This window comes from Peromyscus leucopus, chromosome 8b (assembly GCF_004664715.2).
Source record: "Peromyscus leucopus breed LL Stock chromosome 8b, UCI_PerLeu_2.1, whole genome shotgun sequence".
Classification (NCBI taxonomy): domain Eukaryota; kingdom Metazoa; phylum Chordata; class Mammalia; order Rodentia; family Cricetidae; genus Peromyscus; species Peromyscus leucopus.
In genome coordinates, this window is record NC_051086.1 from 48602180 (window position 1) to 48628561 (window position 26382).

The 26382-nt window shown below is 38.8% G+C and overlaps 1 protein-coding gene and 1 pseudogene across 4 annotated transcripts in view; one reads left to right on the forward strand and one right to left on the reverse strand.

Annotated features, from left to right (window-relative positions):
* The window catches only part of Map2k4 (mitogen-activated protein kinase kinase 4), a 95522-nt gene that overhangs the window by 38284 nt on the left and 30856 nt on the right, over positions 1-26382 (reverse strand). For 2 of the 4 annotated variants that reach the window (XM_028869355.2, XM_028869353.2), the window contains one exon: positions 4521-4695. In XM_028869355.2, coding sequence (XP_028725188.1) covers positions 4521-4695 — 175 coding nt within the window. Of the gene's footprint in view, positions 1-4520; positions 4696-12960; positions 13554-14689; positions 15172-26382 lie in introns of those variants that run through there. The other 2 variants (XM_028869356.2, XM_028869358.2) reach the window with 2 other exon arrangements.
* Positions 21397-22441, forward strand: LOC114693222 (annotated as a pseudogene).

Sequence of the window (26382 nt, forward strand, 5' to 3'; positions counted from 1 at the left end):
CACTACCTCACTAAGCTAGGCTTGGGTAGGATCCTTTCTTGGGTCTGTCATTGGTGCCCTAGTTCAGGTAAATGTTTGTTTACATCTCCCTGGAAAAATTAGACAACACCACACCTCTACTGTCTGCATCAAGGCAGACATACCTAACCAGTAGATGGTAGGGAAGAGCTGAGCTGCAGGGCTGCTGATACTGTCACCAGAGGAACCTTGTCCTTCCTACCAAGCATCTAGGTTCTAGTTCAAGAACACTGAAGTAAAACTCCAAAGATCAAAGATCAAATGGCCAGTATTGCATTAAAAATAGTTGAATAAAACAAAAAAAAAAAAAAAAAAAAAAAAAAAAAAAAAAAAAAAAGCAAGGGAGCAGAGTTGAGGGTAGAAAAAAAAAATAGGACAAATTAGGCAGATCATCAACAAAAAGAAAATTCCTAAAGCCCTAAAGCACAAACACACCACTCTCAGTCGGGTACAAAATCCAACCTAAACAACTGGCCTGTTTTCCTGATTAGCCCAGATAGCTCCCCAAGCAGAAGGATGAAACACCATCACAATACCCATACTCTCTGGGCATGCAGGACTTACTGTGGAGTAACCTAGGTGGATGACCATCTTCCTTCTCATAGTTAGCGTGTCAGACCATGAGCTGGTTCTTTCTCATCTCCTCTCACATCCCAGGAGTTGCCTTGTCTTTGATTCTGATTTACCTACATCCTGATGCTGCTAGATGTTTCTCCCAGACCTGAATTTCTATAACCCTAACTAAAATATCTAATTCTAATAACTTCTTCATAGACTGGGTTCAAACCTTGAGAGTTACCTACTACAATCACCCTTGAGGACAGCTATGCAGAGAAACCTTCTTTATTACTTAGAGGACAGTGATTTCATGTTTGCTTCATTCAGTGATTACTCCACCATCAAGAAAAATAGGCCAGCAACCTCAAAATTCACTGCAGTGCTGTTCACAGCAGCCACAAATGAAAACAACATGCACATCCACCAGCTAAGAAGTAGATAAAAAGAATGCAGTGCATTCACACTGTGGAATACTATCCATCCATAAAAAAGAACAGAGTCCTGGTCAGAAAGGCATTGTTGGATATTGAATCTACTTTTAAAAGACAATTACTAGTTTTAAATACTTTACATTGGATTGGATTTTTGTAGATTGTATACAAATTATTTACACTGAGATGGATATTGTTGGGAAATGCTGTACGTATATTTCAACAGCAAGCCAGCTGTTGTGCAGGCAAGCTGCACAGTTCATTTGTGGAGCCTGAAAAAGTTTCTCTCAGAAGCTGAGAACACAGTAGTGGATACTGGGGCAGTAGGGGCAAGAGGTTGATCAACAGTTATTACTATAGTTGGAACTTCTAATATGCATTTTATTGAATAGAAATTAATATCTTAATAGAGAATGTGCTGTGTATTTCAAGAAACTAGTTTATATCCACCATAAAAAGTTATAAATTTAAGGTAACTGATATTTTTAAATTAATTTAAGCACTGTGTGTGTGTGTGTGTGTGTGTGTGTGTGTGTGTGTGTGTGTGTGTGTATTGCGGGAGTTGAGAGAATATTTCCTCATTATGACTTTTTGTTTTTATGGATTTGTTCTAGATTTTAATTTAAAAATTTTAATGAGACATTAAATAAATGTCATTTATAGAGAACACTGATCAAAGTCAAGAGTTGACAGCTGCCCTCCTTTTAGAAGCTTCAGGAGACCTCACTGCCAATATTGACTTCTCCCTAGGCAGCTATGGCCCAATCATCCTGGCATGGGTTGACAGGCAAATGGTATTACTCACACTCACTAATGAGCTCTTTGCCCAGTGTGTGCAATTAAAGCTTTGAGATTAAAACTGTCCACATCTGTCTACTAACACATCAAGAACTGTCTAAAGACACATTCTACATGTTCCTTGTTGAATCTGATTTATTACACCTCAGTCAATTTTCAGATTAAATTTTTGAGATAATTATTTCAGGTAAATATGAAGACACCTTTCAACCATTTCTTATACACAGCAAAATCAATCTGGGAAAAGGCATTCTCACAAGGAAAAATGAGAAATCATAACATGAAAAGAAATTCCAGCTCACTTTTGTATGGCTACTCCAAGTAAATTCTGGAGATTTTGTAAGGTAGACCTAATGTCTAATAAAGCAATCCTTCTCCATAGTACCAAACTACATATGCAAATGCCAGCATTGAGCTACTTCAGGAAATGTTTCTCAGTTAACAACAATAAAAAGTTATTCACTGTGTGGCTATCTCTCTTTAAATATAACACACCAAATCTCACTCACCCTTAACCACTCATCACTTCTATATAATTATGCTTGTCAGGGTGGTCTGTGTGCCTACATGATGACATGTGACAAAAGACTCTGTTTCTCTAAAGAAATCAACAATAAATATGTTTGAAATTCTATAGTAGGTAGCATCTATCATTCATCAACTGGTATCAAATTAATTACATGTAATTACAATAATTGATCTTATTCTTCCAATATTAATGATGTCATGGAATCCAATGAAACTCACTCACCTATGTCAAGTTATGCCTTGCTGCTATCCTCTATGTACCAAACTGCTGTGTGTACTCAATGACTTACAGGGACAGTTCAGCTAGGAAGTGTACATCTGATGGCAAAAGGTGTAGGCTCCATAACTGTCTCTGAGCACCTCATATGAGTTGGTTCATATGAGTTCATATTAGCACTCCAATGTAGATCTCAAAACAGTCATTGGTATTATAATAGTATCTATTATGAATGTTGGACAATAATTCAATATTTTCACCCTCAAAACTTGAGTAACCATTATACAATCCCAAATATGACCAAATTAATTACCGAGAAATGTGAAAATGAAGTGCTTTCTTTTCCTTTAAAGTCTTTTACTCATTTTAAAGTTTATCCACATTACTAAGTAACATATGGTGTTGATCACCACAGATGAAGTATATTCAGCACTAAGAAAAAGCAATAATATTTAAAAGTACTTTGCTTCGTACTTAGGAGGCAAATTTAGAACTTGAGCTATCCATGAAGCCTTCCCTTAAGTCCCCGTCAACTGAAGTTGGATGCCACATGCAGACAGTACAAGAACTTAAGGACAACAGAACATTCATCAGAAGCATCTAAATCAAATGACTTCCTTCCTCTCCTTACACTGAAGGAGCACAAGGTAAGAATATAGAAACCATTCTAAGAAACACAGTTTGTTTTGATGGGTATTCTAGAGCAGAAGTCCCAGTCTGTGCATTTTTAGGTCTTTGGACTATCTGCAAAATTTCATGAATGTTCATACTTCTTCCTACCAAAAGCACCTTTCTCTCCACATTATAAAAATATGGTCAAAAACAAGAAACTAGAGAGAAACATAAAATGTTTCTTCAACACTAGTTTAACATTATCCTGATATGACCCAGCAGTGAGGAAACATTTAACTTTGGAGAAAAATAGCATCAAGTAAGATGCTGCTACAACAGGCCTGATAGCATTAAAGTTCTGTGAGACAGACACACTCCCCAATGTCATCTCTTCATGCCATTGTGACAGACTCAAAATAGAGATTAAGAAGATTAAATTAGACTACCTGCAAGGCCACTCTCAACTGTTAAAACTGAGATGTTATTTGTTCTCATAGATATCTTAACTTTAGTGAGAGTATGGCTACATCTTGTTTTTCTTTTAAAATTTTCCCCAAATTGCTGATGTTGCCTTGAATATCTTAAACAGAACATAATACTTTTTAAATATTTGAACAAACAAAGTACAGTTATACAAATCCATTAAGAGTGAGACAAACACTACCAGTTCATCACAAGTACACAGAGGCCTGCTAGATATGGCTTATAGACAAAATCTCTACTTCTGGCCCTTTTTAGGGGAAGGAGGTAAATGAACAAATTAAATGGCACAACACAGTAAGGACAGAATGTGACAGTATTATCACAAGGTACGCATTTATATACAACTTTTAAACCAGGGAACAGGGCAGTACTGAGTAGAGATGGAATAAACCAACAGAAGCCGAGCCGGTCAGGACCGAGTAAGGTTGAGGTTAGTGGCAACAGCATGTGTGTGGTTTCCAGGAAACCTTCAGTAAGACTGCTGTTAGCCCTAGCCCCGCACCTTGCCCAGCCCAGTGTGCTGCTTCTTCCTCCAGCTCCCGCCTGGCCTGGCTCAGAGCAGCACTGCCCTGCTCCCAGGGGTGCAGTGGCCCAGCCTGAACTCACCTTGGCAGTGAAGGGGCCAGAAGTTTAAAACCTGTTAATGCATTATGGCAAAAGTGCAATGAACACGCACACTTCACATACTCACGTTCCAGAGCAAGAAAACACACAACCAATAAGACAAGCTCTACACAAACACCCTCAGGGAAAGCAAAGACAGAATTTGAACACCCATTATTACCACAGAGGTAAGAACAGAGCGGTGGTGTTGCTGCACCACAAAACTTCAGCTAATGGATCAAAGTTCCGAAAGTAATCATGGCGTCACCTACTTTAACTGCCATTATCTGCCCACTTGGTTTGTGGACCATTTTGTTGACAGAACCATAAGCTCCTCGTCCAATTTCTCCAAGGTCTTTCAAGTCCTCTGCAGTGAAATCCCAGTGTTGTTCAGGGGAGATCTTCAGTTTTCCTGATGACTCAATGCTGTGTGTTCTCAGTCTCTCTCTGTTAAAATATTGGGAAGCAATTTTTCCACATTTTAAATAGGTTTTAACTTTTTTTCTTTTAGCTAGCACTGAGTAAGGTGTGGGAGAGCTCTTTAGCTCATAAGGATACAAGCAGCATGATCTCCAGTTCTGGAGCCCTTTGCATCATCTTGCTTTTTACACACTGAATTTTGGCAAAATACATTTAGGTATCCCGAAGGCACAGCTTCAAAGACATTCCTATAACCCAATCTCCTGTTGCTGGTGAAACTAACACTGTCTTCCAGTTTGGATTACTCAACAGTAGACCCTTTTCTAGCCTACAAAACTGTATTACCAAGCAAGAGGCCCAGAGTTGAGAATTCATTTCTACAAAATGCTTACCCTATCACATCCTCTAGCTGGTAAAGCTGTTTACAAAATTTGCTGTGCCTGAGGATAGCAATATCCAAACTCCAAAGCCCAGGAAGCAGCCTATAGCAGTTAAAGCAGAGTGTGTGGGATAAACTGGAAGCATTTCTAAGTATTCCCAGTGGTTTTAGCAACATGTAGGAATGAGTACTTTAATAAACTATCCTGTTATTATTTATACTGTGCTGGAGTGGGTAAGAGATAAACAAGTGCCAGCTAACTAAAAGGAAGTCTGTACTGTCTTATTCAAACCTTTCAACCTCTGTTCAACAGCAAGAGTAATGGGCTGAAAAGGGAGTTGGTTACTAGAAAAAGCAGAGGTCACATTGCATTAAATACCACACCCAAATCCCAACACAGAAACTACAGTTTCCTTTCTCCTGTCCCTCTCCCCACATATGAGAACAAGCTATGTCAACCAAGAAAGTGCAACATGTACAGACAACTGAGTATCAACTAACTGGTTTTCAATTTCATACTAAATTACCAGAATCTGTTTCAAAGTCTAGCCTTGTCGTGGAGCAAGGAAGGTTTAGGGGCTTGGTTATCTATTTTGTTATGGCAGAACTCTTGGAATGTCTCCTGTATTTTGTAGATTTTGTTTCCTCTGGCTAATTCTAGGGGTCTCAAAAACTTTAGAATGCTAAAAATCTTTTTTTCCCAAATAGCTATACTGGCTAATGTTAATAATATCAAGATTCAAGAGTATAGTTAAAAGCTTTGTATATTTTATCTAAATGACTTAGGGAAGCCATGCTCCAAATAAGAGGGTCTCACACTGAAGGCTTCAGTCCCAAGACAGCGGCTTCCACTCACACAAATGCTTTTCACTTCCACCCTGCCTTGGCAAGGCTAGTTTCCAATGGCAGAAGCCCAGCAGCAGCAGCCAAGTGACCACTTCAGTCCTGATCAACCAGCACTGATCTCTGAAGATGAGAAATATATTCAGGCAATAACAAAGAGATTTTTCTCAGGAATCTTTCTCCTGATGCAAAGTAAGACAGGAAATACTCTAACTTAAAGAAATTCCATTTATAATGACCGTTGCTCTATAATCATTAGTAATATCAGCTCGATGGCTCATTTTTTTTTTCTTTTTTTTTTTTTTTCGAGACAGGGTTTCTCTGTGTAGCTTTGCGCCTTTCCTGGGACTCACTTGGTAGTCCAGGCTGGCCTCGAACTCACAGAGATCCGCCTGGCTCTGCCTCCCGAGTGCTGGGATTAAAGGCATGCGCCACCACCGCCCGGCACGATGGCTCATTTTAATCATTGATGAAACACAGCACTGGCCTAACAGTTAACATAGCTAGAAAAAGTTAATTGAAATTACTTGTAAATTGGAAGCAATATTTTAAATAATTGCTAACATGAGGGCCACATGGTTGCAAACACTTTTTCCCTCTTGGCCTCAAGCTGTTTTCAGATTTCTCTTTTTGGAGGGGCTGATCTGTGACTTGCTTTGAACCAACAGAATATGGTAGAGATCATGGGATACCACTTCATGGCTGCATGATATCACACGCATATGCTACCATCCTTAAGAATGGAAATGAATGCACCACTCTTATATAAAAGCATGGAATAGCAACAGGCATAATGCTCTACAATTTTTAGGGCAAATTTTAGCATTATGGAAAATTATAGCTTTATAGCATTACTTTAGTCAACTATATAGTTTTGAGATTAACCTCTATTTTCTTTTTGAAAGTGAATAGATACAAAATATCTTATTAAGCTAATAAAATGTCCCAAATTGAGTAAACCACCAGATATTCAACTTTTTGTACATACTACAGAATCATAGAGAACATTCCATGGTTATGACATCACCACACCATATTCCCACAACCTTCACTCATGCTGGGCCAACAACCTTTCCAGGAAAACTAAACCTTTAGCAGTTTCCACTTCAAAAACCCAATCTTAATGGTTCCCAAAGAATAGTAAGTATAGCACTAGCTTAGGAAACCTGCCTGAACCCAACCATGAATTCCAGATGTCAGTCAATTTCTGCCCTAAACTACCTTAGAGGCTGTGGTAGTTTGAATGACTATGGTCTCCATAGGCTCGTATATTTGCATGTTTGATTCCCAGTTCTTGAGACTTTTTTGAGAAGGATTAGGGGGTGTGACCTTGTTGAAATGAATGTGGCCTTACTGGAGGATGTGTGTCAATACAAGTAAGTTGTCAAAAGCCCAAATCAGGCCCAGTCTTTCTCTATGTCCTGCCTGTGGATCAGGATATAAGTAAGCTCTTAGTTACTGCTCCAGCACCATGCCTGCCTGCCTTCCTCCATGTTCCTCACCGTGATGGTCATGGACTGACCCTCTGAAACTGCATGTAAGTCACCAGGCAAATGCTTTACTTTATAAATAGCCTTGGTCATGGTGTTTCCTCACAGTAATAGGACAGTACTAAGACTGGGGTCTAGGAAAGAAAGCTTACAAACAACAGAAAGTACATCTATTGGGAAGCTTGGCAAGGGGGCCAGCATTAAGGCTCAGTGGGTAAAGACACTTGCTGCTAAGCCCAACTACCCTGGTTCAATCCCTAGAGCACACATAGGAAGGAGAAAACCGACTTCCACAGGTTGTGCTCTGACCTCAAAAAGCATGTCATGGCATGTATCCATGTACAAATACATACACACACACACACACACACACACACACACACACACACACACACACACACACAGTTGAAAATAAATGGTAAGAAAAAAAACAGAAAAAAATGTTAAGTTCATACTCTTATGACTTCACTCTTGAAGAGGAAGAAAGTACCGACTCTCTAAGATAACCCCCCTTTCTTGAGAAAACTAAAACTAAACTGTTTTATACACACACACACACACACACACACACACACACACACACAAAAAAAAAAATCTCCCCAATAGCCTTCATGTTCTCTTCATAGTTTTCTATAGATCACCCTAAGCTGCCTTCAGTGAATAATCCATAATGTCCCAACTACAAGCCCTTTATTAGCAAGCTGGGAAACTCAGCCAGAGTATGTGGCAGATGTAACCGCCATCCTGCCCAGCACCCATTCTCTTCTCCATCCTTCCTACATGAGGCAGTAATGCTGTATGTTCTGACTGCTTATGAACTAAACTATGTTCCCTCTCAAAACTCACATATGAAAGTATCCCTGGTATGACTGTATTGTAGACAGGGTCTATAAAGAGATAACTAAGGTTAAATGAAGGTTAATAAGTGTGGGGCCTATTCCAACAATATTGGTGATCTTGTAAAAGAAGACACTAGAGAGCTTGCTTCATTCCCACATCCACGAAGAAAAGAGGTCCTATGAGCAGCCAATGAGGTGGTGCTACCTGGAAGCCCTGGGAAGAGACCACTGAATGGAACTATCTTACTAGTAACTCGATCTTGGACTCTCCACCCTCCACAACTGTGAGAAATGGTTTCTGCTATCTAAGCCACATAGTCAATGGTGTGGTTTCAGTTTTTAAGCAGGCCAACCTAAGATACCAACAACCCTTGCAATTAGAAGTGATAAATAGGAATACAGCACTTAAAAGGAGTTGATGCAACTCCCTCCCCTCCTCTGTTGCTACAGGCTCCATTAAGGCCCTTGAGAATGGAAAGAGTATCTTGAGAATGACAGGTGACCACAAAAGCACTCTAGACTTCACCTGTGACAACACAACATGAGCCCTAGCCTACTCTAAATGAATCTATAGAAAGGGGAAGGAAACTATGAGGCTTATGCCATTGTCTCTGTACTTGATGCTTGTATGCACACAAATTTACTCTGAACTTATTTATGAAGTCCCTAATGTTTTCTAGTTCCCAGTGATTCTCAAGAGAGGGAGAGTCCCATATCCCCAGCATCTGGCATGAGAGGAGCAGGAAAGTTCACTCACCATATTGATGCCAGACAACAACCCCAAACATATTCAAACCCACAACAATTCTAGCCAAAAGCTCTGCCTTGAAAGGAATCCTCAACTCAAGTATCTCTGGTTTCTTCAAGACCTAAGTCTTATACATCCTCACATAGAGAAAAACTGACACACTTCATAAAGGTTGGAGAACATACAAGGTTATAAGTGAGACATTTGATATCGAGCTGAAATTCATTCAATACAGGCCTCTGTACATCAATGCACAGAGATTAAAATCTGAAATCACAGGCTTACTTTGTCACCTGAAAATCTGCAAACTGTCCCTTTTGATCCTACAAATTTGTACTGAACTCTTTTCAGATTATTTAGCTTTTGAACAGATACAGCCAACTTGTCCATTTACTATTTAACACTGTGTCTAAGACAGCTATCATCTTTTCACTGACCCATACAGAATCTAAATTTCCCAAAGCCTACAGATTTAAAAAACAAAGAACTGTAACATTGTTATAGAACATTAATCGGACCAAATTAAAAAAAAAAGTTGTATTTGTTTGCTTGCTTGCTTGTTTTTTTGAGACAGGGTTTCTCTGGGTAACCTCAGCTGACTTAGAACTCGCTCTGTAGATCAGTTCAAGGCTTACCTTGAACTCATAGACATCTGCCTCCTTCTGCCTCCCATGTTCTGGGATTAAAGGCATGCACCACCACCACCACCACCACCACACCACCACCACCACCACCACCACCACCAGGCAAAAAGTTGTATTTCCATCCCACGTGACTGATAAAGCTAGCTACCTAGGGATTTCTATACAGGTGGGTAGATTTCATGTTGTTTTCTATGTAGATGGGTAGATGTCACGTTGCTTGTTTTATTTTAAATACAGTGACACAATCAAGAAGTGCCAGCCAGCTCCAGCCGTGCGTGAAACTTCACACTTGCCCTCTGTTAATATTGCAGTGGTGTCTGCTTTGCAAACTCAGCAGCAAGACACGTTTCTGAGCCACTCCTGTGTAACCAGACAGCCTAAGTCAACACCCTTGCCAGAGGGAGAGAGAAGGAAAGCCTCACTCACAATTCGGAAAGAAAACACTTTCTGTTTGTACTTTTCTATACAGCATGTATAAATAACAAAAACTAGTTTACAAAACTTCCACTAAAGTATCTTATTAAATAGCCACATTTTGGTCAGGGCTACACAGCATGGTTGCATGGACTTGGCAACCAACAATACCCACCAGTTAAGAGCACACTTTGCCTTGCATTCTAATTTGAAACAATACTAAGATTAAGTAACTTTCCCCTCGTTTTGAGGCAGGGTCTATACAAACGCCTGAGCCGTTCTCAAACTCTTGCCTCAGCTCCAGGTACTGGGGTTCAGTCATACACCACCAGTGCTGGCTCGCGGTTCTTTCTAATGGCACTTTACCGTGTCACTGGTGCACTTGAACAGTTCTGCTCCTTCTGCTGATAATGAGCATGTCTTGTTCTGTTAACTGCCTGAAAGAGCACCACTGAGACCCACTAGTCCAGGTGTCTGTTTTGTCGTTGGTGCTCTGCCTAACAAGTTCTTTATCAAGAACCATAAATCCTGTCTGTCATAAGTGTTTCACTGACTTTTTTACCTTCTAAATGAACTCAAGAATTTATATATGCAAAAATTCAGTTACTTATGTTTTGAAATCAGCTACTCATTCATCATCTAAACCTAGTCTCACATTTTGATTGTTCAGTCTCATTTTTTATGTATATTTCTTTAATTTTTTTATATTAACTTTTATATATGAGTGCTTTGCCTGCATGTATGTATGTGCACAATGGGCATGCCTAGTGTCCACAATGGCCAGATGAGGGTGTCAGATCCCCTAAAACTGGATTTATGAATAGTTACAAGCTACCATGTGGGTGCTGGGAATTGAACCCAGGTCCTCTTCAAGAGCAGTAAGTGCCATTAACCACTGAGCCATCTCTCTAACCCCTACAAATTCATTTTTTTAACATTATAAAAAAACTAGTCATTGCTAGGGGTGAGGGAAGGAAACTATTTTGAATCTTGAGAACTCTTACTGAGAGATAATTGTTTTCTATCTACTCCTACAAATCCTGTTCCCCTCTCTGTATCAGTGTAGCACCAAGTTTCCCATTATGGAGTATGGAGAGAAGGTTGACTCTCACAACAGAAAAGACAGACACAAGGCATCAGGCATGTAGGTGGTAGTAGGCCCCGAGAGACAAAACATCTGCTACTGTCCTTAGCTGCTGCCTGGAGTACTCAGACTGCTGCAGGGAAAGGAGAGCCGGGAAGGTCTGGCAGTAGCCTTGCGCTGAGGACATGGATCTGGGAGTGTAGGTAGACCAAGGCAACAAGCATTAGCAAAGCAAGGTACACAGAAAAAGCATCTCACAGACATGCAAACCTTCCTTATTCCCTATCACTGCATGTGAGGAATGATACAAGCTATGAGACCCCAGGGCCTGGGGTAGTTAGGAGAATCTCCACTGCTCCAGTGAAAATTCTCCCACCTCTAGTCTCCTTGCTCTTTATACTAATAAACTCTGAACTGACAGCAGAGGATTCTAAAGCATAAATCCTGGTGAAATGAACACAAATCACTGCCACTACAATCTTCTGCTTCCACCAACAATGCTTTACTCATGATGAACCACTTTCCCAGATGTGGATGGATGTGCCCCCATTCTTTTCTCCCCCATGAAGAAAAGAACTGTTATTTTCTGCCAAGAGAAAAGATAAAAAGGGGACTTGGGCAGGGCAGAGGGGGCCACCCTTCCACAGGCAGTCTCTGCTTGAGGAGAAAACCTGGATAGAATTTTTATTTTGGTAGCATTATAATGAGCACAGCTGCCAATGAGAGGTCAGCATGAGAAGTAGGTGTGCTGGTACACACCTGTAAGTACACACCAGGGGCTGAGGCAGGAGGATCACAGATTCCAGACCAGCCTAGGACAGACAACAAAACCTGTCCCAGAAGGAGTAAAGAGTATCTGTAATAAAGCAGCTTAATCTAATCCAGACTGTATGATGAACTTGACTTCATTCTATTTTCTTATCATATTTCTTACCACATACTCATGAAATAAATAAAACTGTTACTGCATTCACGAGAATTTTTATATTTCCAGAAAACTATTTAGGCTTAAGAATATAATTCAACCACATCATAAATGTTTTGATAAAATGAAAAATTTATAATATTCTCATGGTCTTCTACCATCTCAATTTGGCATCCAATATGAACATATTTATAGACTAAAGAATTCAACTAGAAAAGAAGACTTCTTTTTATCTTTTCTCTCTGGGAAACTTTCCCTGGAAATACTGGACTAGGCTTCATGTTTCTTCACTGCATCTATGAATGGAATCAGAACACACTAGTCCTTAGCAGATACTTGATCTATAATCCCAGCAACATTATCCAAAAGTATGGAGTGATCGTTTAGTACTTCCTACTTGTAGATCTTAATTTGGGTCTCCTGCTAATCATCTTTGCTTAATTCTTATGATCACCTCCACAGTTTAACTTAAGGCTATAGGCACTAGCCTATAGATAAGGCTATATATAGATGATATACATATGGATAGATAGATAGATAGATAGATAGATAGATAGATAGATAGATAGATAGATAGATAGATAGATAGATAAGGCTATAGGCATTAGCCCATCAAAATAAATGCAGGAGGGTTTTTTCTCTAGGGCAGCATCCACACTGGAACCCTAGTTTGATGCTTCACCATATATATTCATCCCTTTTCAAACATGCACCCAAATATAGTGATTGAGATTTCTAGGGACAACAAGGGCAGACACCATTATCCTGACTATGGCTCATGAATGTGCCCATTTAGTAAGAAAGAAGCACTGCAGACCTCCCAGGTTACTCAGACACTCCCACAGTAGAGACATCCCAGGAAAAGCCAAGCCTCAGGCTCTTGCACTGGTGTGTTCCTTTGACACTGCCATCTACCATTTGCTTACTTGGTGCTTCTTTTGAATCAGTTTGTTTCCAATGGCACAGCCATGAGTCTCATCCCTCATAACTCAGATTCTTGCTTTGGTTCCCATCATTTTTCATTCACTAAAACTCCAAGTGTGATGGTTACTGTTTGGAGTTTGAGAGCTGCGAGTTGAGGAAAGACGAAAGAGATGAGAAGAAGACATATGAACATTCTGGCACTGTTTTCCGAAGTCCCTGTGAATTCTGGTCCTCTCCCTCTAGATCATCCTAGTGCTCATCTCATCTCCACTGCTGTTCATACCACATGGCCATACTCCATAGTTTATATGGCCCCATACTTGAAAAGTAAGTGCAGGATCTTTCCCAATAGTTCAAGCCTCCTAAAGAGTGTATTCTTTACAGCTGTCCAAAGGAAACTGGCCAGGAACTGACTAGCCGCCTTAACACAGAATATAGTATAAGGAAACAAAACCCAGTTCTTCAATAATCCCCTGTACTCCCCAAATACATGCCTATGCAGAGCCTCAGAATGTCACCTTATCTTTACAAATCTATAGTACAATCACTGAGTGTGGAGGCATATACCTTTAATCTCTGTACTAGGCAGGCAGAGGATCTATGAGTTTGAGACCAGTCTGGCCTACATAACAAGTTCCAGGCCAGCTTGAGTTCTGTGGTCAGATCCTGTCTTAAAATAAAATAGACAAACAAACAGAAAGCCCTAGACTCTTGCTATTCATATACTTGTATGACTTTTCAGACATTTCAAACAGTATGACTTTCCTTAAAAGGAGACAGAGAAGAAGAGAAGGTGTAAAATGAAGACAAAGGCAGAGATTATAGCTCCTCTGAGACAAGGCCAGAAAAGCTTGAACTACCAAAAAGAGGAAGACAGGGAGGGAACCTTCTCTAGAGCCTGCTTGAGAAGCATGGCCCAGTCACCACCTTAATTTTCCATTTCTGGTCTCTAGTACTGTGAGAGAATAAATTGTTATTGCTTTAAAAGACCAACTCTCACAATTAGTTATAACAGACATCAGAATACATTATCAACCTTTTCTGTACAGAACCAGAAAGTAACTACTTCAGGCTTCACAATACAATCTCTGCCGTAAACATGCTACCAGACCATTGTGGCTGTGTTCCAATTAAACTTCACTCACAAGATCAACCTAGCCAGAAGCTACAGCACACTGACTACATGACGTGAATGCTGCCTATCATTTAAGCACCTAAACCACTGTGTATTTTCCTAGATCCCTTTTCTCTTTTAAATTTCTAATCTTATACCATAAGAAAGCCGAATTATCTACTCAGATCCTACAGATTTATTTCCAGAATTTAATCTCAAAATGCATTTGAGGTTTTTTTTTTTGTTTGTTTTTGTTTTTGTTTTTTCCTTAAAAATCTTGCTCCAACATCAACAGGATTAGGGATCTGTTAGCCCTTTCTAGGCTTTCTTATCATTTAGTAAGTGCACTAAGAAGGCAGCAGATCTCCTTACTAGTGTGTTGGGTGCCTCTCTTAGCTACTGTCTTTCAGCAGGTGATAATAATTACCTTGATGGAGTTCTTGCTCAAAATCGGAACCTGATTTCTCAAACATGCTAACACTTTTCTTTTAAAGAGCAAAACCCACCTTCTGTCTAGGCCCACCTTCCCAAAGAGCCTTTCCCTGTCTACTGAAGCAGAAGTGTGCTCCCCGGCTGCTCCCCGGCTTCCTCACTACTCCTCTAAGAGATGCACTTACCTGATTCTCTCCCCACGTTACCAAGCAGATCTTCCTTTCCAAATCACTTTTTCCTTCCTGTCTTTAAGCAAGCTCCAGGTTAATGAACCAGATATACAAAATGCCTCAAAGTTGTTTTACTCTCAGCATACAAACACACACAAACACACATACACACACACACACACACACACACACACACACACTCTCACTCACAAAACTGCCAATGTCCCTTAGACAAGAAAATAAACATGCACATATCCTGATCCACAGCAACTGCTCCTCCCTGCATACGCTGTGAAGCTCTCTAGATGAATACTGCTCTATGCATCCTTCTGCAATGCAGCTCTGTTAATTCCGGAAATTTCCACAGTAAACTCAGCCTGTCGGTTACCATGGAAACTGCCTGCTTCCTGGCATTACTAACAAAATGAGTGTCTTTCCTTAGACCTAAGAAGCAGCAACAGGAAAATCTGAAAAAAGTCAACAAAAAATTTGCTCAAACAATCCAATTAGAAGTACTTACGTTCTAACATTCTTAGTTAGAAAAGAGTAAGAAGCTGGGTGCACTGTCGGCACCTATAACCCCAGCGTTTAGGAGACTGCAGTAGGAGGTTGGAAGTCCTCAGCCAGTCTGGGCTAGGTAGTGAGACCCTGTTTCTTGAAAGGATGGGAAGGAGGAAGAAGGGACAAACTAGAGAAATCTCCAGTAGTTGGGCCAATACTAATTTAAGACGGAAAGATAAATGTTCCTCACCAAGAAAAAAGTGAGGTTAAAGAGGATGAGACAAACATTCCTGCTTATATATTGCTGCTACAGCCAGTGTATTTGCTAAGAGCTGGCCCTCTACCAACCATACTCAAAGCTTATCACTATAGTCATTTCCCTGGGCTATATGTTTCCAACCCGTACCCCCACCACAACACTTAAGAGTACTTAAGGAATTCCACTAAACACTCTCTTGGCATTACACATTGCTAATTGGTCCCTTTCCAACTGCTTCCTTGAAAAATGCTGGGCTGCTATGATATCACACACAACCAGTTCGTCTTCCACCTCTCAAGCATCTTTTCTTATTCTCTGCATGTTCCTTAAGCCTCTACTACATTTCTTTGGAGTTTGGCCCTATGTACCATCTCTCACCAAAATAACATCCTACCTTTTTAACTAAGCACCTTTATTATCACTATCCTGACAAATCTCAGCTTCCTTTAAATCTCAATTTAGTACTTACTTCTCGTCAGGCCCATGGATGTGACCAGGTCACATCACACTCCTACCCACAAAGACACATTTGTTGCCATGATGGAGGTAAACCCTCTGAAAGGACAGATCAAAATCAACCCTCCCTCTTAATTGCTGCTGTCACACACTTGTTACAGTGGAAAGTCCACTGTACATTTTGATAGCTGCTAAGTTTTCCCACAAGAACATATATATGCATATTCTAGTAGGGTTTTTTGGAAAAAGAGGTAGTAGCACAAAGCTTACTATTTTATAATTTTCTGTATCAATGGAATATCCTTTTGTTGTTGTGTTTTTTGAGACAGGGTCTCACTATGTAGTTCTGGCTAACCACTCATTATGTGGACCAGGCTGACCTTGAACTCAAAGAGATCCACCTGCCTCTGCCTCTTAAGTGCTGGGATTAAAGGTGTGCACCACCACATCTGGCCAAATTAGAACATGTATTAACTTTTTAAAGGTGATATGTTCAATCTAAAAGGTAAGATTATACTTATCTATATTAAAAGAATGTGATAACTTTGTTTATTGAGACAGAGTCTAACTATTCTGTCCAGGCTGGCCTTTCTCTTGGGCACACGGGAACTCCCACTTTGGCTTTCTTAGTAGCTGGGACAATAGGCGCAAGACCACATCTAACTCAAAAACACTCTTTTGAAAGTACAATAAAGACAAGTCCCAATGTTATCTAAAGGCAGCCAACAACTCAGGCATACACTAGACTTGGAATGATACAACAAGTGCTCCAGAGTAGACTGAGTACCAGATAATATTTGATACAACTTGATAAAAATTTTCCCTCAGGCTGGAGAGATGTTTCAGTGGCTAAGGGTGCTTAATGCTCTTGCAGAGGACCTATGTTCAGCTCCCAACATCTATATCAGGTAGCAACCACCTGTAACTGTAGTTCTAAGGGGTCCGACACCCTCTTCTGGCCTCCACAGGCATCAGCACACATGGTATACATAAACTTACACAAGCATACCTACATATATGCACATAAACTAAATAAATAAACTTTTACACAAACAAATCCCTCTGTAGCTGGGTCTGCCCAATGGTAGAAACGTTAATAGTAGCTTTTAAGGCCCTAGATGAAATCGCTAGCACTGCTAAATACATTAAATAAATAAATCATTCTACATTTCTTTCAAGCATCTTAGCAAGGGAAATTGAATGAGCAGAAATGACATTTGTCATATACTTCTCTCCTAGCATAAGAAGTGAATTCAACTAAGACCTGTGTTCATATGTTTATCACCAAATATTGAGTGCTGAAATGCGTGTGTGATTTGAGAAAAATGACAGAAAAACTTTTACTGTTGAGTAGGAACAAGCAATCTATCCATATAACTTTATTGTTACTGTTCTGTTTCTTTAAATTATAATACCATTTACATATAGTGAAACATCCAAATCATAACTATGCAGTACATTAAGTTTTGGCAAATTCATACACACTTAGGTATTGAAAGATTTAACAAGACAGAAAACCTGTCACCCTAGGTAGCTCCCTGTGCCATCCTTGTCAATCTCCCAAATCAGATTGTTCTGATCTCAACCGCTACCACTGATTTCAGCCTTGTCGACAGATGAAGACAGATGAACCAGGGTGTGTGCTCTCCTTTGTGCCTAGCTTTGTCTTAGTACTTCTGGATATACATATGCCTATGTGGATCAGTAATTTTTATTGCTTTCTAGTAAGATACAATTTATACATCCATCCTCCCATTACTAGACTTTTGTATTCTTTCTAGTTTTGGGAACCACAATGAACAGTTACTATGAATGTTCAAATGCAATTTTTCATACATTTTTACCATGGGCAATGAATACAAGGCTAGGTCATGTTTAATCCATAAGAAACCATCAAGGAGTTCCCTGAAGTAATTAAACCCTTTTCTATTCCCTCAACAATATATGAGAATTCTGATACCATCCATTTAAGTTTGGGCCATTCTGGCAGGTGAGCAACATCATTCTTATTTTAATCTATCTCTTCTGATCACTAATGTTAAACATGTCTTCCATTTCCATGAATTTATTACCTAGTCCTAAGTTTCTTTGTGAAATGTCCACATAAGCCTAAAACCCAATTTGTAAATGGGGTCATTTGTTCTGAGTAGTTCATTATATATCCAAAAGTCCTTTGTCAGGTAAATGAAGAATTATCTTCTTACTGCATGACTGGCCTATATACTTTCCTAAGAAACTTCTAGTAAGCAGAAATATTATCTTCAGTGAAGTTCAATTTATCTCTGATGGCAATTTACACTACTAAGTATATTCCTCTGTATGTCAATTAAGTCTTTACCTGTGCCAGATAAATACATTAGGATATTTTCCTTCATAAGTTGACTGGAATTTCTTCTCTACCCTTTAAGACAATGCTGTATCTCAAGCACATGATGTGAAATAGGAACTGGGGTTCACTCTGCTATAGATCTCATCCCAGTTTGCTCCATCAACATAAAAGGTCTGTCCTTTACCTAGAACTGTACAGGCACCTTAGACAAAAATTAACAGACTGTACATATGTGCTCAAGTACTGAACTTCTATTCCATCTTATTAATGTATTTGTCTAACCATAATACCATTCTTCTACAATGCTTTAGTTACTGTATCTTCATACTAAACCTTGAAATCAAGTAATGTACATTTTTTATAAAAGTATTTTTCACTATTCTACATCCTTTATATTTCCACATAAATTACATAATCAAAATGGCTCTGTGTGTGTGTGTGTGTGTGTGTGTGTGTGTGTGTGTTGCTAAGTTGCTAAGCTATTCCTGAGTTGAATTAATAATGAATGTGATAAGGACAGCCTAGTGATACTGTACTTTCCAATCCAGGAATACACCATTCCATTGTTTGCGTACACGTACAGTACATGTTAAGGTTTTAAAGGTCCTCTTGAGTTGAATTAATAAATGAAAGTGAGTGATAAGAACAGACAGCATAGTAATCCTGTACTTTTCAACATAGGAATACATTTGTGTGTGCATGTATGTGTGCATGACTGTGTATGGCTGTGGTGATACGGGGACTTGGCACATGCTAGGCAAGCACTTTATCACTGAGCTACATACATGACTAGACCAGAACAAGACATCCTGACCATGTATTCAAGTCTTTCATTTTCTCTCAGTAACTAATGTGTTAGAAATTCTTAATGTGTTTTCTTCAAGTATATCTATAAAGAGTTTGTACTTTTAAGGCCTCTTTATAATCATTCGAACATTTTACTTTCCAGTGTTTATGTATACTAACAGATGGTTATAGAAAGAATTGATTTCATTACCCTGACCCCTTGCTCAAGTCACTTCATAATTTTAGTAATTTTGGTAGATTAAGGTTTTCTACATATGCAATCACATCATCTGTCTGAAAAAAGAATAGTTCGCAATCCAATCTTTAAGTCTTTCTGCTCAGAGACCATAGACAGCACTGAGTCTTTTATCACTATGTGTTCCACAGTGAGTACACTTCCTCAGATGCCACCACTGAGGGAGGAACTACACCCCTAGTTTAACGAAATGTTTTTGATAAGTAATGTCAAATATTTTTCTGTACCTGTTGAAATGCCCATATTTTTCTCCCTTGGCTTATTAATACAGTGAATTATAAGGATCATTTTCAAATACCCAATCAAGATGAATCCAATTTTGTGTTTATGAGGATTTAACTGTGTTTATTAATGCTAGAGTTCCATGGTCTCCTTTGCTTTATAATGTGCTTGTCTGGTTTCTATCAGTGTTATGCTGACTCCAAAGTATGAGCTAAGAAATATTCCTTACTCTGTTGTCTAAAAAGTTCTGTAAACATAATATTGTTTTTTTTTTTTTTTTTTTGGTTTTTTGTTTTGTTTTGTTTTGCTTTGTTGGCTGCTGTTTCTTTCCACCAGGGCCTCACACACATTAGGTAGTGTCACTAACAGACACACTGTGCTGGACCCCACACCTATTCCTTTTTTTATTTGCTCTCAGGTACAGGAAAACCACCAAGGCCCCACATTTCCTTTCTGAGAATGTCTAAAGTACAAATAAATTCAACTTTTTACAAGATGAGGAATTTCTTGAGTCAGCTTTGGTTTTTTATGTCACAAACTAACTCAGCTTGCTAAATTTCTTGTGATTAAATTACTGTATTTCTGTAGTGATAACCCCTCTTTCAATTTTACAGTGGTAGCTTGGAGTTCTTTTTCGTCTCTTTTTTTTATTTATTTCCTTTTAGGAACAACTTTTGAAATGATTGAGTATTCTCTATTATTCATCTATTTCATGTCATCTAAAGTTATGCTATTTTTATCTCCTTTCTCCTAATTTAACACTTGAATTCACTCTTTCCTAGCTCTTCAATGTTACTCATTAATCTTCTAAAGAGACTTTGTGCCTTGCCTAGGTAGTGAGATACTTTGTAACAATATCCTTAGGCACCAGGTGGTGGTAGCACTTGCCTTTTATCATAGCACTTGGGAGGCAGAGGCAAGCGAATCCCAATGAATTTGAAGCTAAACTGGTCAACAAAGTGAGGTCCAGGACAGCCAGAACTGTTACTCAGAGAAATCCTGCCTCGGAAAAACACACACACACACACACACACACACACACACACACACACACACACACACACACACAATATTGCTGTGGGATAATGCTCTTGTATACTGGTTTAATAAAACACCGATTGGCAGGGCAAGCAGAATAGGAGAATGCTGGGAAGAGGCAGGGGAGACTCAGGAGTTGCCAGCCAGACACAGAGGAAGCAAGATGACAAGACAGAACTGAGAAAAGGTACTAAGCCACGTGGCTAAACATAGATAAAAATTACGGTTAATTTAAGTGTTAGAGCTAGTCAGTAATAAGCCTGCACTAATGGCTGAGCAGTTATAATTAATATTAAGCCTCTGAGTGATTATTTTATAAGCAGCTACGGGACCGTGGTGGCCAGGCAGGACCAGAGAAACTTTCGACTACACAGTATCTTTAGTGTTCTTTTTCTGACTCTTTAGAACTTGCATAATTTCTCAGATTGAGTTTAACTGATGCCCATTTCTGGGCGGGGGGGGGGGGCAGATTTGACTTAAGAAACATGTAGGGCCAGGCTTCATGGTATACACCCAGAATCCATACACTTAGGTAGCTGAAGTAAGAGTTTCAATCCAGCCTGGGCTATGTACTCAATTTAAGATCATTCCTAAAATTCTCTTAAACTCTCTATCATTGCAATAAGAAAAGTATTCAGAGATCAGCTTTCAATGGGAACACATCATTCCTTCAATCAAACGGTTTAATTTCAAAGCCCCCACTAATACCAACTTCTAAATAGACATACAGTATCTTCCTTTTGCTCTTCTAACATTAGTGAACAGACGTTTGTGAGGATCATGCTCACAATGTAAAAAAAAAAAAACTAGGAAAGGAGGTAGCACTAGAGAAGAAACAGCAGCTGCCCACACCCCTGGCAGCCAGGTCATCAAGTATGTGTGATGCCTACTGCTCAGTCACATATTGCAAAAACCATGGTAACAGTAAAGAATGGAAGCTGAGTGTTTTGTTAACTCTACATGATAAAGAAAAACTTGAAAAGTGGCTAGAGAATGTGAAATGAGACTCTTGGATTCCCAGTAAGTATCAGTTCCCATGCAGTGTTCATTTAACTCCTGACTCTGTTGATGTCAAATGGGGTATCCTTTATTTAAAGCAAACTACAATTCCAACAGTATTTTTCTTTGCCTGAAGACTGTCAGGAAAAAGATATTTCTTAAAAAAAAAAAAAAAAAAAATACCCAGAGGAAAAAACTGGAACACGAGAAAAAAGTATGCTGAAACCTGAGTCCAAAGGATCATTTGCATCAAATAAAGCAAAAAAAAATGTTTAATAGCAGAGCATACAAAGTAACACATTAACTCTTAAACTAGATACTTTGGCAACATCAAAAATCAAGATTTAATTGTACCTGGGTTTTGTGCATCTTCTGAGAATCTAAATTCTGAAACTGTCACTTTGACAACTTCAAATTCAGAAGATATCATTACCAATCATTACCAATCATCTTGCTAATTCAAACTTTATAAATAATTCTGTGGAAACTGTGTCAGATCAGGAAAATTCATTCCTCTTCAGCACAGTTAAGAATTAAACACAAATAACAAATCTGTTATTGCCATTTTTATACCCATAGAGACTTCAAAAGCTGCAGTTACTCTGTTACACCAGCCCCCAAGTAAGCCATGGAAATGGAGGTTACTGACTTTGACTCCTTAAATAAGGATGCAGAACACAGTGCACAAGTTTTTACAAATTGAACATTCATACTGCAGACAAAACATAAAGAAGGAACATCTTTGGAAAGTTTCTAACCTATATTCAAAGGCTACTCTTCTTCAGCTACAAGAACAACAATCTCTAGCAAGATTGAAGACTTTGGAAGCTAAGACAACTAAGGCAGGAGAACTGGCTATCTGAAGAAAATGTCGAGATAATAGAGAACCATTTCACAACATATGAAGCCACTGTGATGTAAGTTTTAAAAGTTATTATTTTTATATAAGCTTTTTCCAATTAAATCAAAGTGATATGTAGTGAACCTTGTCCTGTAGATAAAGTTCTTAATGAAGCTATGAAAATGCACTAATGTTACAAACAACATCCTGTTCTTATAATGCTCATTATAATAGGGGAAACTAGAAGAGGTGGTTGGCTGAAGAAATGGTTTTATTACTTGATAGTGTCCATAATTAGAGCTAAAACAGTAAGATGTATTTATAAAAAACAATGAACAAAAACACAGTCAAAACTGCCCAGACTGCATCAATCCCAGTTCTGCCACTGGCATATGACTTGAACAAGCTAGTATCTTGACTCTCAAAGGGCTAGGAATGTAACTTGATAGAGAACTTGGCTGGTTGATGCAAGGCCTTAGAGCTCAGTCACCAGTACTGGGGGGGGGGGGAGACTCAGTTACTAATCTGTAAAATAACAGCACTTATTCTATCATTAATAGTCTGTTTCTTTGTAGTTCCTTCCCTTTCTATGAAGATACTTTATCAGAAAAGATAGTTCTACAAGATGATATACACTTATGTAATAGTAGAAGTTGTCTAGAATTTAATATTAACTATTAGATTATCTTCAATATCCTTTGTGTTATGTAACCCATTTGACTTTAATTACACACCTATAATGTTAAGAAAAACATCACTATTAGTATTCTATTTCAGTTGAACTCAGTTGATGTTTTAAACGTGAAAGAGAATATATCTCAGTATTTTATTTATGTGTGTATATATCGCTCACCATTGTAATACAGTCATCTAAGTGCCTGAACATCCTGTATTTGTAAAACTATATTTATAAACCAAAAAGTTTAATCTTAAATATATTTTAGAAATCATAGTTTTGCATCTATTTCTTAATAGGTATGATTTTTTGAAGTATATTTCTATTAATTTTTACATCTAAAATGACAGTATAACACTTAAAACTACATATTCCCTTCTATATATATTTTAGTAAAGCTTATAGGGAAGAAATTATAACTAAATAGCTAAGACTTTATCCAAAGAGAACTGATGATGTTATAAATAAAAATACTGTTAGTATCCATATTGAATTTCAGAGACATAAATTTAAAACTGAAAACTATGGATACAGCACACACAAGAGGAAGAAGTGGCAGGGGCCCTGAGAACAGCCAATAGAACAACTGGATGTGGTACTGCCTGTGGTACTGAGCACAGTCCTGTTAATCTCATTCTCCATTTGTTTGGGGGTTTTGAATTTTGTTTTTGTTGTTGTTTTTAAATGAAATGTAATCATCTATAATATAAAAAAAGATGTCTGGGGACCTAGAAAATAGAAAGTACTCAATAAATATTAGTTCCCCTGAATTATAAATAACTATTTTGTAAGTGGATAGTTATTATTTTTAGCTATATGTCACTTTGCTTCTTCAGGAATAATAAAACTAATTGGTATATTTAACTGTGTTAGATAATATAAAAACACATTATTGTTTTATTAGATGACTATGAAGGAAAATACCCAAAATTAAGTATTCCTGTGTTACATTTTGCTAATAAACAATTTACAGCAGGTCATACAAAAGTGGAGGGGGGAACCTTACATAGAAGTGAAGATCATTCTAATTTCCTATTTTTTAATTATAATTTTTCAGGAATAATGTATATATCTAACTATGTTTCTTTAAACTAAATGGACTAAAATAAGTATTTAAGGTATTTTCTTGATTTGGGTCTAATCAACTGAGAATTTTCTCAATCGAACCCAATTGATCTCTAAAGTTTTATCTGTAGATTCTGACCAATTCATTTTTTTATTTGAACTATTACAAGAGTCTCTTAATCCTGTACATACTGTTAACTACCCTATGTATATAAGCCATAGAGCTAACAGACACTATCATCCACCTACCACAGTTTCCAAGCTCAGAAATGTCAAGTTACTTTCTAATACCTACTAAAATAAAAGCAAAACTTGTTACTCCCCCCCCCCAAAAGGAAGAAAAAATAGTAACAATAAATACTAGGAAGAACAAAATAAAAGTAAGCAGTAACTGAATTAGCAAGGCAGAAAAAACTGAAATGAAGAACTGCCTATGACAGAGGATCAAGAGAGCAGATGAAGGAAGGAAGGAAGGGAGGGAGGGAGGGAGGAGGGAGGGAGGAGGGAGGAAGGGAGGAAGGAAGGGAGGGAGGGAGGGGGGGGGAGGGAGGGAGGGAGGAAGGAAGGGAAGGAAGGAAGGAAGGAAGGAAGGAAGGAAGGAAGGAAGGAAGGAAGGAAGGAAGGAAGGTTGGTTTGCACTGCAGAATATCAAATACAAGAAGCACCAGTGAGGATGCAGAATAGGGTCAATCCCAGAACCTATTTGAACCGATAGGACATAAGAAGTCACAGAGCCTTAGATGATGCCAAGCAAACATGACCCCTTTCTGCTTCAGCAGTGACCTAAGGCACAAGCACAGGGAGGAAAGACATTAGAAGTCTGTAATAGAGATAAACCTCACCTTTCTGCCTAGTTTGAATTCCCAAGTGCAGCAAGCAGCCTCATGCATAAACCTTCCCTCCACAACAGAATCTATTCTCTGCCTATTAAAGGGAGAGAAGGGGACAGAGACAGACTAGACAGAGATCAGGTGTCTTGGGGCTACTTGAGGAATGCAGACAGAGCCCTCTCCCACCTCCAGCTAAAAAGCTCTTTGTCTTTTAGCTGGCAACTTTGTACAGAAGTAAAGAACGCACTTCCACAGAACTTCACTCGCTCTGCCCTCCCACCAGACTCTTCCCACTCTCTCTCTCAATTCACCAAATAAAATAATGAACTGTAGTATTACAGCTCAGAACTGCGCACTACAGCCAAGCCAGAGACAGTGACAGTGCTGAGCAGAAGCCGGCACTTGGTTTCCACCTGCTCAGATCTACAGAAAAAGTTAAAGGCAAAAGTTGGCCAGGTGTGCTGACCCAAGCCTATAATCTCAGCACTGAGGAAGCTGAAGCAGGAGGACTATGGTGAGTTAGAGGCCAATCTGAACCACATAGACTCTGTCTCAAAAAGAAGCTAAAATTTTATACAATGTACCCAACAGTGAATGCTCTTTTCAGTGAAATTTTACTGAGGAAGTGTATTAGAGAATTCAGAGTACTGGAGATTAACATAAGACTTTAAAATGGAATCTTTGTTCCAAGATATCAAACAAAGGGAAATGAGGCCTTGGTCTCAACAAAAGGCCCTGAATTTAAATTGTAGATCCCAGTGCTTAAGCCCCCAAATATCAATACTCATTTATTTTCAGGTTAGTCTAAATATATACTGGGGGAAGGTGGGTGTGAGTGAGTGAGTGTGAGTGGGGGGGTTCACCTGCATGTCTGTTTATGCACCCAGTACCCACAGAGGCCAGAAGAAGGTGTCAAACTCCAGTGAACTGGAGTTACAGATGATTGTGAGACTCTAGCTAAGCTCTTAAGAGATGCTTAACCTGAGTGGATAGCTTTCCCAGACAGCTAACCTTCATTCTAAGATTACTGGCGAAACCCTTAATACATACACACAGTTCTCACTTGTAGACATCACTATGGCAAAAATAAAGTGTTTCAGACACCCCTGTTAAAGGACACTGCACCCACTTGTTACTACTGTTTGCAAAAACAAGGTGTGCCTAACTTCAGAAGAGCACCAGTAACTGTGCCTCTTTGAGAAGACTAGATATATCTGAAGTCCAACAAAGCCTGAATCCAAACATTACTAAATGATTTTTAAATCATCAGATACTCTGTTGCAGCTTTTTAACTGTAACTGTCACCACCTGCTCTCTGCATCTCAACACTAGGACTAGATGAAAATACAAATGGATAAATGTACAGCATCTGGCTGTCATGCTCAGGAAGGTTGGGGGGAAGAGATTACTATTTAATACACCACATCAATTAGACTGAAGGTTTGGTAAA